The sequence below is a fragment of the Podarcis filfolensis genome, assembly GCF_964270895.1.
Source record: "Podarcis filfolensis genome assembly, chromosome: 16".
NCBI lineage: Eukaryota > Metazoa > Chordata > Lepidosauria > Squamata > Lacertidae > Podarcis > Podarcis filfolensis.
Window position 1 is genome coordinate 24,000,943 of NC_139620.1, and position 12,110 is coordinate 24,013,052.

Consider the following 12,110-nt stretch of genomic DNA (forward strand, 5'->3'; position numbering starts at 1 on the left):
TGTGCCACAGATTTCCACCTTTCACAATAATTTTTAAAACTTCTATTCTTCCTTCTGATAAGCAATAAATGCGGATGATACTCAGCTCTACTTCTTTTTTAAATCAGAACCAGTGAAGGCGGTGAAGGACCTATGTGAGTGTCTGGAGGTGGTTGGAGGATGGATGGCAGTGAACAGATTGAGGTTGAACCCTGACAAGACAGAAGTACTGTTTTGGAGGGACAGGGGGTGGGCAGGTGTGGAGGACTCCTTGGTCCTGAATCGGGTAACTGTGCCTCTGAAGGACCAGGTGCGCAGCATGGGAGTCATTTTGGGCTCACAGCTGTCCATGAAGGTACAGGTTATTTCTGTGTCCAGGGCAGCTGTCTACCAGCTCCATCTGGTACGCAGGCTGAGACCCTACCTGCCCGCGGACTGTCTTGCCGGAGTGGTGCATGCTCTGGTCATCTCCCGCTTGGACTACTGCAATGCGCTCTATGTGGGGCTACTTTTGAAGGTGACCCGGAAACTACAACTAATCCAAAATGTGGCAGCTAGACTGGTGACTGGAAGTGACCGCCAAGACCATATAACACCGGTCCTGAAAGATCTACATTGGCTCCCAGTACATTTCCGAGCATAATTCAAAGTGTTGGTGCTGACCTTTAAAGCCCTAAACGGCCTCAGCCCAGTATACCTGAAGAAGCGTCTCCACCCCCATCGTTCAGCCCGGACACTGAGGTCCAGCTCCAAGGGCCTTTTGGCGGTTCCCTCCCTGCAAGAAGCGAGGTTAAAGGGAACCAGGCAGAGGGCCTTCTTGGTAGTGGTGCCCTCCCTGTGGAACTCCCTCCCATCAGATGTCAAGGAAATAAACAACTATCCTGACTTTTAGAAGGCAGTCCTGTTTAGTGTTTGGTGTTTTATTGTGCTTTTAATATTCTGTTGGGAGCTGCCCACAGTGTCTGGGGAAACCCAGCCAGATGGGTGGGGTATAAATAATAAATTATTATTATTATTGCTAGATTGTTTGTTTGTTAATTGTGCCTGTACTATTTTCACAGATTTGCAAGCTGTAAAACTATGCTCTTCGTTCTGTGATTATATGCAATTCTGATCTGTGAATATTCTGAAATGAATCTTCTCCAAAAGAAGAAACTCTATGAAAGGAAAAGGGAATTATGCAATTATTACCTACATGAGCCATAAATGCAGAGATGAATTGGCCAAATCCTATTCACAGGATGTTCAGCCTCCCTTCACCACACATCACTTTAGAACATAGGCACAACTCGTAGGGGCTTCTTAACTCCTGCAGAGGAGGAGTAAAACCAGCAGAAATACTGACTGTCACCTGCTAGAACAGACACTCGAACTGTTTTGAGAGCCTAACCAGACACCATTTTTCAGCCTCTTGCATTCACTGGCAGCAGTCCTGCTTAGCTCAAGGAAATGTGCCCCTGTCCTTCTTGAACACTAGGAATTCAAATCAACCACCAGACACTACAGATCTTACCCTGGATTCCCTAGTGAGGTCCCCTCCCAAGCGCAGCTCCAAAGCACGGGCTTTGCTCTCAGCTTCCCGAGCCTTTTCTTCAGCTGAAAACACAAAGAGACAGTAGAATCAATGCAAACAGAACTGCAAAACCAAAACAAAACAAAAAATAAAAACCCAGGCTCTCAGGGAAGCTGTATTAGATGTAGTGTATCAGAAAATAGCAAGAATCTACACAGTAGAAGCAAGAAGCTACCTCTACTTGCAATGTCAATTACAGTTATATGAAGACCTGATGATTTTGGGACCAGGCTATCACTTTGCAAATGGTCCTTTGCACAGCTCCAGTGATATCCATGAACTGACCTAGGGAACCTGGTTCAGAAAATAGACAGGGTACGTGTGCATCCAGTTTAATGGAATGACCTGACAAAGGTAGAGACCAATGTGTGTGTGTGTGTGTGTGTGTGTGTGTGTGTGTGTGTGTGTAGATGCCCATCTGATTGCTGATCAACTGAAAAACTCCTTAAGGAACACAAAAAGCAGAACTGGACTGGAATTACTTAAGATACCAGAACTTTGAGGCAGCAGGTGAGTGGACGGACTCACCCAGCCCTGGAACTCACCAATCCGAGCCAGATGCTCTGTTTTCTTCACTTCCTGCTCCGCTCTGGTCTTGAACCGCTTGGAAGTATATTTGTACATCCTGCCAGAGGGGGCAGAGGCAGGAGAGAGAAAACATTGTGTTAAACAGCAATCTTTAGATACAACTTTAGATACAATCTTTAGATACAACCCAAAGTCCCTGAAGTCAGATAAAATATCACTTTTATTGTATAGTTTATTTAGGCAGCAAGTCCTTTATCGGGATTCCATAATTTAGTGATTCCCAAAGTAGATGGTAGGCAAGGGGGTAACAGGGGGGTGCTGGAGGTGTAAATAACTATGAGACTTTGAAAAACTGGGAGCCGTGGATCAAGTTTATTTGTTGAATAAACTAAGTAGTTATATGATTTTAGTTGTAAGCAAGGTGGTGTGGGCTCTAGATTTTGTAATGTCCTTTGAATGGACATTTTATGCAGACTTACAAATAAGAACAGTCTCTCCAGGCCACAGGCAGAGCCTTCTAGAAGGTTCTGTAAAACAAAGCACATCACCTCTCCCAGCCTGTGCATTCCACACACAGGGCAAAGAGGCAAAGCCAGCATCTTCCCACAGGTGGAAGAGGGCAAGACCAATGACCCTACATTTGGAAAAGATGAGGTGCTGTGCAGGGGCCAAATGGCACTGTTCATTCTGAGCTCATTCAGTCTTCCTTTTGTGGCACAGGCCCATGCTTTAAAGCTCTGTGTCTGAGCACTATTTTTTGTCCCTGCACTTTCCCCATGAAAACCCGCTCCTTACCGCTTAATCAGAGAGAACAGCAATCCTCTGAAAACCCAAACTTTCGTTTGTTCCAATTCAGTGTTAAAAAGAAGGCTTCACAGAGAAAGAGCGGAGGGGGAGGGGGGAGTGCTGACAGAGAGATTTAAAGCACAGGCCTGTGCCTGGAAAGTATGGGGCAAAAGTTAAGTGTGGACAAGTCCTATGCAAGTTTTTCACCCTGCTGTGAAACTGTGGCACGCAGGCACAAACAGCCCCCTCGTAAAGTAAATCCTTGGCTATGACTCATACCTAGGCTTGAATAAGCAGCAGGAAAGACGCTTAGTCTGCACTTTGTGTCCATGGATAAATATTCTCATTCTGGGATCAATGTAGAGCACAGCAGCATAAGCACGGAAGGAACGACGCTCTGGCTTCCTGAAAGGGGGGGGGGGAAATCATAGAATCGTAGAGTTGGAAGGGATCCCAAGGATCATGTAGTCCAACCCCCTGCAATGCAGTAATCACAGCTAAAGAATCCCTGACAGGAAGTCAAAGGAGGGAGAAAACAAACCCCAGCCCTTGAGATCAGTCTTCTACCCATTCACTAGCTGATCATCATCGTGTGCAGAAAAGGAGACCAAGATTATTCACATATGCCCAGCGTGTAAAAGAGTCAGGGCAACTCAGTTAAACCCAGGTAAGGACATACATCTTCACCCAATCAACTTGGTTTGGGTTGAACATGACAACCCTTATGCTCTTCCCCCCACCTAACTCAAAGCTAAGTGAGTCTGTCTTCATTTCCCCAGAGGTGTTTGGAGAGTGACATGGTCCTGCCTCTGTGTTTGTAGCACCTTTGGGGGAAGTCAGAAGCCATGAGAATCTCTCTCATGGCTTCTGCCCTTATTCTGAAGGTTGCTGTGAAATTAACAGTCTTACTTCAGGGAAGGCTTTGGAGAAACCATGGTGTTCCACCCCCCCTCCATTTCTGACTTTTGCCACAGTTAGTGCAAAGTGAGAGATGAGTCCCTAACTCTCCTAAGTTTTCTGTGTGTGAGAGAGAACTCGAGGGAGGAGACGGGGCGACTACAAACAACAGAAAGCTAATACAGTAAGCCCGTTAAGAGAACTCTGAAGTTAGCTTTCCTTGAAAGAGGATTAAATGTGGATATGGCTTTAAGACTACATTCCATGCGTTAACATCCACACATTCCCAACTTTCTGTTTCTCAAGTGAATACCTATGATTGACCAGTGTCTCATTTCTAGATCCTGTCAGCTAGAAACAGGCCTTGAATTTAAACATTCCTCAAGGGCCAGTTGCAAATCCCCTGTGTCTCGAGTGCTCACAAGCCCATAAAATTCTACTTCCTATATCTGAGTCATTTAACCCACAATCTCCTCCGTGAAGGGTTAAATGAAGACAGAGAACCTCTAGTTCCACCAAAGCACAAAAATAATTCAGCTGCTACAAGCAAGGGATGCCCTTCCCTACAAAGTAATTTGCTTCATAGAAACAGACTTAGATATGAAGCTTAGGTTGCATCAAGCTTACGTTCCCTCAGGTGGTGTTTCAGCCATCTGGATGTCTCGGGGATCTGAGGTCACATCCAGCTCAGGTTCACCATTATCCATCAGTTTGAGGTTGAAGATTATCACCAGAGTCCCTGAGGCATCAGATACAACAATATTAACTCTGTCATATACCCGTTCCTTCTTTGGGAAGGAAGCATCACAATTTGGCATATATAGTGCCTTTTGGGGCACAAATCTCTGATCTTATGAAGATTACATTCTCACCTTTGTCCCCAGAGATCTTGTTAAACTGTTCCATTATTTCCTGCTCTGATTTAAAGGGAGAATACTTGTAAATTAGTTCAGTCTCAATGGAGAATTTCTCCATGTTGTCTGTCCACGGTTCCCCAGTACGAGCATTCCAGGTGGGCAGTGGAACAATTACCTACCATTTAAAAAGATAAAATAGACTTGAAATGGACACTTTCAAACAGTTATTCAGTAAGGTTGCAGCTTCTAAAAGGTCCCCATTTATAAAACTTACCCTCCACTATAAAGGCACTCCACCCTGCTAAGGACTAATCAACCCTGCTTTGGATCCTTGAATGTTTTGGCTAGCTCGAATGTGTCCTTGAACTTGGGTGATGCTTTTGGCTTGCCTGGGCTGAGGGCGGAAAGGGATGTGTTGAGACCACACAAAAACTACCCTACTGCACAAAGGTAAAATTCTTATTAAATGTGCTGCCTTCTTTTGACATGTGGGCCTCAGGTTTCCCAGAAAGTATGTGGCCTTTGGGCTGAAAATGCTTCCTCATCCCTGTATTAAACAATCCAAAACTAAGGAGCGACTAATGAAGGTTATCTCCAACAAGCTTTCAAGAAACTCCAAGATTTTCCATTATTGATTCAGCTGGCTCATAATCTTAGTAGTAGTAGTAGTAGTAGTAGTAGTAATCTGTGTATTGCAAAAAGTTGAAACAAGTTTAAGATAGTGTAAAATAGTAAAAATAATAATAATCGGAGGAAGGACCTCATAGTTAATACGTAATAAGAACATGGCTTAAGTTAATACAGCTGTCTGTATATACTGTTTGATTCTAGAAGTCACAAAATGTTTGCAAACCTCATCAATTCCTTCTTCCTCATGAAATGTGCGAGACAAGAAGAGGCAAGTGAGACTGTTGTCCTTCTTCGTGAAGAGGATAAAATCCTTGCCAATACGCATGGAACCCCTATGGGAAGATTTCAGTGTTAAGCTACATACCAACAAGTCTTACACAAGATCAATACATTTATTATAGCTAATCACAGATTAGAAGCAGAAGCGGAGTACAGTGGTACCTTGGTTTACAACCATAATCCGTTCTGGAAGTCCAGTTGTAAACCAAAACAGGCTGTAACCCAAGGCATGCTTTCGCCAATGGGACCTAAAAAAAAAAAGGGTTGTAATCCCCCCCCCCCAAAAAAGGGAGGTTGTAATAATAAAAAAAGGACACACACTTCCGGGTTTGACGTGGTTGCAATCCAAAACGGTTGCAAACCAAGGTACCACTGTACAGCTTAGGAGCAATATTAAAATACTCTGCTATCCACGTCCTAATAAACAGCATTTTTTTCCTGATAACCAAAGATGTAAACTTGTTTACTGTTCCAACTTGAAGCAAGTACCCGACACTCAAGTCACATTCCAGTGTGACCAAGATACTGACTTGTTCATAACGGCACAACAAAAACCAGCAACCCGCTAACTAAATTGAGTGATACTTCACATCCAATCAGCACTTCTGTTGTATAAATCGTAATGCAACACATTCATTTATCTGGACACTTGCGTGAATCATATCACCAAACTTTCTGCCACATTTCCTGTTTATAGGACTTCTGATATGTAGCTACATCATTAATAAAGCTTGCAACCCTAGTTAGTAGATTAATAAGATAAAACCCTTGTTGATTAAGTGGAGTGGAACAGTTTTAATCAACAAGGACAATATTTAAGTAGGTTAAGGAAGACAGATTTGCTTACTTCTGAGACTATTTTGCTTTTGGTGTGTTACTTCCAATATGAAAAATATTAAAAAAATAATATTTCTAATGAATAACAGCATTAAAAATATGTCATACTTCCAACTGATGTTTCAAAATATGGCACCTATGTTGAGATTGGGAAATACGTAAATCAAATGTGTATGATTACTCAACTAAAATTCTTCATTAGGGTTCTCAACCAGTTATCCAAAATAGTAGTTGATTTTTATATTATGTATTTTTCAATGGATAAGACTTTTCCTACAAATAATCCAATTGTCCCGTCCTACTCTGGCGTTAAAATTCATCAGCAATAATTATATGTAGATGTAAAATAACAGAATAGACACCATAATCCAGATTCTTCCCATATTCCAGAGTTCAAGTAGCTTCTGTGCCTTGGAGCGTCCATGGCAGTTTGATTAGATGTACATATGGAGCAAAATATATAAATGTACAACAGATCAATGCTCTCCTACTTAGTTTCAGAAGAGAAACTTCTTGTTGACAAGAAATTTAGATTTCAACACACACTATTTGTTGCCCTAGACCTTTTGAAGAGGGGACTGTGGCTCAATGGTAAACATGGTTTTCTTATAGACAGTCTCAAGGTATCTCCAGGTAGGGCTGGGAAAGGCCCTCATCTGGAACTCTGGAGAGGTGCAATTGCCAGCATAGACAATGATGTGTTTGCTAGATGGTCAATGGTTTGATTCAGTATGAGGGAGCTTCTTACATACTGTATCTGCAACATGCACTTGAGGAAACAGAGGTACAGTACAGCACATCTTAGTGACAGTTAAGTTTCTATTTGCCACAGCTCTTTCCTTTTGTTCCATTTTGTACAAGTTCATAGATAGGCTATCCTGTGAAGACTTGGGGTGGTCTTTCATCACAAGATCATTCTGAAGGAGAGAAGAGCTAATGACAATCCGAGTTGATGCCAGTTAAAAGTACAAATCGAGCACATATTCTGTAAATCATGCATGTGAAAGGGTTGCCCACAGGCACACTTAGCCTGTGTTAGAAACTGGGCTTTTAGTGTTGCAAATCTAGCTCTCTGGAACAAATTACCAGACAAAATCAGAAAGATGCCTTGAGTGAAGATGTTTCGGTACCTACTGAAGACATTTTTTTGTTTATGAAGGCTTTCTTTAAGGTGCAACCCAGGCAATTTTCTGTCTGATAAATTGGTTCATTGTTTTATGGATAGTTTTATTGTTTCAGTTTGTTGAATTGTCCAGTTTGTCCATATTTGCTATAAGGGTTTTCTGCAAGGTCATGAATGCTTCCTTTGGAAGAATTGAGAAGATCTCCATTTAGATCTCCATTTAGAGCTGTAACTTTATAAATATTCTGCAACTCTTATTATGCATTTTGTGAAAATCCAAGAAGATAGACCACAGGAAACACCTAATATTGTTGGAGGAAAGCAAATATATTACCTTCTTTTAAGCTTCTAGTTGATGCATGTAGCTTTAAACCACTAGAGGGCACTGTTTGTGTAACAACCTAGCCAGCACTTACTTGTAACCTATCTAAGTTAACTCTACCCTTAAAGCTTAGCAATTTTGTTTGTTGTTTTCTCCAGACAAGATGTCTGCTATTTTTCTCTCTATTTCACTCATCCTATGAATAGTTCCTGCATGAATAAAGCATCTGAACTCCAGAAGCCGTAAGTCATTATTGTTTAGTCGTTTAGTTGTGTCCGACTCTTCGTGACCCCATGAACCAGAGCACACCAGGCATTCCTGTTTTCCATTGCCTCCTGAAGTTTGGTCAAACTCATGTTAGTAGCTTTGAGAACACTGTCCAACCATCTCGTCCTCTGTTGTCCCCTTCTCCTTGTGTCCTCAATCTTTTCCAACATACAAGGGTCTTTTCCAGGGAGTCTTCTCTTCTCATGAGGCGGCCAAAGTATCGGAGCCTCAGCTTCAGGATCTGTCCTTCCAGTGAGCACTCAGGGCTAATTTCCTTAAGAATGGATAGGTTTGATCTTGCAGTCCATGGGACTCTCAAGAGTCTCCTTCAGCACCGTAACTCAAAAGCATCAATTCTTCAGCGATCAGCCTTCTTCATGGTCCAGTTCTCACTTCCATACATCACTACTGGGAAAACCATAGCTTTAACTATACGGACCTTTGTCGGCAAGGTAACATCTCTGCTTTTTAAGATGCTGTCTAGGTTTGTCATTGTTTTTCTCCCAAGAAGCAGGTGTCTTTTAATTTCGTGACTGCTGTCACCATCTGCAGTGATCATGGAGCCCAAGAAAGTAAAATCTCTCACTGCCTCCATTTCTTCCCTTCTATATACCAGGAGGTGAGGTGATAGGACCAGTGGCCACGGTCTTAGTTTTTTTGATGTTGAGCTTCAGACCATATTTTGCACTCTCCTCTTTCACCCTCATTAAGAGGTTCTTTAATTCCTCCTCACTTTCTGCCATCAAAGTTGTGTCATCTGCATATCTGAGGTTGTTGATATTTCTTCCAGCAATCTTACCTCCGGCTTGGGATTCATCCAGTCCAGCCTTTCACATGAAGAATTCTGCATATGTTAAATAAGCAGGGAGACAATATACAGCCTTGTCGTACTCTTTTCCCAATTTTGAACCAATCAGTTGTTCCATATCCAGTTCTAACTGTAGCTTCTTGTCCCACATAGAGATTTCTCAGGAGACACGATGAGATGATCAGGCACTCCCATTTCTTTAAGAACTTGCCATTACTTCAAGTGATTACTTCAATCTAATTCACCAAAGCTGCAAGGTCTGCAAACAGGTATTAGTGGTGCTCTCCACCCACTATAGATTTCAGGTATCAACTGTCATGGGATCACATGACAGCAAGTGAGCTTTTAGATGTAACTCCAACAAACCAGCTTGTAATTTTTTCTTAGACAAACCACCATGTTCACCACCATGAGTTTAGCTTCTCACCATCTCCAGACTATGAAATCCCACTGACGACATGCAGGAAGCAATACTGCTGCCTGCCAAGTGGTTTTATTTGGATAAATGTGCAAATCCAGTGCCCTCTCCTGCTTTGTGGAGCCCACTTGGCTCCCTGGTATATTCCAGAACTTAGGGAGAGGGAACAGGTTGGGAACCTTTTCAATTTGGGTTTTGTCCCAGTTTTGGCACAGAAACTCCTTTGGTCACCCTGTATGATGACCTCTATTGGGAGAGAGATAGAGGAAATGTGTCCCTGTTAATGCCCCTCAACCTCTCAGTGGCTTGATGCCACTAACCATGCTATCCTTCTCGAGGAGCTGTCCGAGTCAGGGATGGCTGGCACTGCTTTGCAGTGGCTCTGGTCTTACTTGGATGGCCATTTCCAGAGGGTGATGCTTAGGGAGTGCTCTTCACCTCTGTGGAAGCTTCAACATATGAGTTCCTTAGGGTTCAATTTTATTCCCTCTACATGAAACTGCTGAGTGAAGTTATCTAGCATTTTGGAATACGTTGTCAGAATATGCTGATGACACACAGCTCTACATCTCCTTTACATCTGCAAGTGTGGCAGTGGATATGCTGGACTGTTGTCTTCCCTTGGTAATGAACTAGATGAGAGCCGGCAAACTGAAGCTCAATCCAGGTAAGACTGTTAGTGGGTGGTTCCCTAGATCAGATGGATGAGAGGTTGCCTGCTCTTGATGGTGTCACACTCCCTCTGAAGGAGCAGGTACGTACGTTGTGGGTATTTCTGGATCCTTTGCTGTTGCTTGAGGCTCAGGTGGCTTCAGTGGCACCGAGTGCCTTCCATAATCTTCAGCTGATGGCCCAGCTGCACTCCTACCTGGACAGGGATAGCCTAACTTCTGTTGTCTATGCTCTGGTAACCACTAGGTTAGATTATGCAACTTATGCATTGGACTGCCTCTGCACATGCTACATAAATTTCAGTTGCTGCAGAATTCAGCAGCCATGTTGCTCACCAGGGAAGATAATATAAGTGTATTACACCAATCCTGGCCTAGCTGCCGATTAATTTCTGGGCCCAATTCAGAGAGCTGGCTTTGAGCTATAAAGCCTTAAACTGCTCAGAGCTGCAATACCTTAAGGACTGCTCCTCCCCATATGACCTGAATCAGGCCCTGCAATTATCAGCTCAGGCCTTTCTTTGTGTGCGTCCTTCATGAGAAATCTGCAACACGAGAATACGCCTTTTCTTCAGCAACTCCGCTTTGTGGAATGCTCTCCCCATGGAGGCTGAGATCTTTGGATGAAGAACAGTATACAAATTTAATAGATAAAATAAAATTTGAAGATGGCTTGCCAGAAGGTTGAATGGCTGTCATGGATGCTTTAGCTGAGATCGCAGAGGGTTGGACTAGATGACCCTTGGGTCCCTTCCAACTCTTAAGATTCTATTGATTCTAAGTTTGGGAAAGGGCAGAGTTCATTTGGATTTAGGGTTCAGTCCACAAAGGCATTAAATCCTCCTTGGCTGAAGTTATTTGTTGTCTCAAGAACTCATACTGTGCACTTTCTTTTGCTTTCGGACAGCATGGCATAGAAGACTCAGCAGAAACCTCACCAACAGTTGCTGCTTAACTCTTATCTGCAATACAAATTATCAGCAAACAACAATGATGACGGTGATGAAATGGTTTCATAAGACACTCCAAAGGATTTAGCAGTAGATCTCATCTCATTAATCACTCATATCACACAAAGACATGAGCAAGATAATTGGAATAATTCTGTCTGCAATATGTTTGTTCAGCAGAGATTGTTTGTTGTGATTTCTGTCTTTATTAATGTCTCTACTGCCAGGCGTCAGCTGCCTCAAGGGAGCCATTATTCAGTCCCAAGTCAGCTGATTTTTGCTCAATCTCTATTGCTTGATTCATGAGCAACGTACCTGAGTGTAACTGCCAACTAACTCCTGGCATACCTGGCTGAAATATACTGTTATGAGTTTGTGGGTGCCGGCCAGCTGTAACCCCCCCCAAATGTTAGAATATAAGCCAGCTCCCTGTGTTGAGGCAATCACCTGGGTGATGGGCCATTAAGAGAGCAAAAGAGAGGGGGCTCTGTGCCAAATGGGAGGGGACCCTCCTCCAGCTCTTAGATAGCTAGAAGGACAAAGTTTGAGGTCTGAGTTTGCTGTGGTGTAACCCAGAGGGGGAAAGCTGCAGATAGGAAATAGTGTGTGCCATGGCCGATTTCTGCTTGAATCTAAGGCTGCAGCTATGGGAGAAAGAAGACACTTTTTGGGGTGTCAATACAGTGAGCCCCTCCATTAAGCTGAGGTTGTATATGTGTGTGAACAAACCATATATCATAAAGACATCTCAGTTTCCACTGTGCTTCATTACCAAACGAAAACATGAACCCTGGGTTAAGCGCCTGGAACCCCTGGAATCTTGCACCACTCTGAGATTGGGGTAGCATGCAACAATAGTTTTCATATGAAATCAGGATTTCGGGCTATATTCAAGTAATTTCTGTTCCAATGTTTGTAGCTACAGACAGCCAACTGGGAGCAGACACATGCTTGTTCATGAAAATCTGCAAGGACTATCTGATACAGAAGACAACCAAATTCTTCTTAGCCAGACCAGAAGATTGCTTTTTGTATGAGTTGCTCTTTAAGGTAGTGCTGTGCAATGGCTACTCTGCCCACACACTCTGGGGAAATCAGGAAATATGCCCACACATTCCTATATTGTCTCCACTTAACATGCAGCAACTGCTGGGTGGGATCACCCAGTGTTTCATAGGATGTTAG

At 43.0% G+C, this 12,110-nt stretch overlaps 1 protein-coding gene across 2 annotated transcripts in view; it reads right to left on the bottom strand.

Moving 5' to 3' along the window:
- MORC2 (MORC family CW-type zinc finger 2) overlaps positions 1–12,110 on the bottom strand; it is a 49,883-nt gene that overhangs the window by 12,854 nt on the left and 24,919 nt on the right. For both annotated transcript variants that reach the window (XM_083589865.1, XM_083589866.1), the window contains 6 exons: positions 5,474–5,582; positions 4,636–4,795; positions 4,391–4,502; positions 3,146–3,271; positions 2,098–2,177; positions 1,493–1,575 (listed from right to left, as the gene is read on the bottom strand). In XM_083589865.1, the coding sequence (XP_083445991.1) occupies positions 1,493–1,575; positions 2,098–2,177; positions 3,146–3,271; positions 4,391–4,502; positions 4,636–4,795; positions 5,474–5,582 (670 nt within the window). The remainder of the gene's footprint in view (positions 1–1,492; positions 1,576–2,097; positions 2,178–3,145; positions 3,272–4,390; positions 4,503–4,635; positions 4,796–5,473; positions 5,583–12,110) is intronic.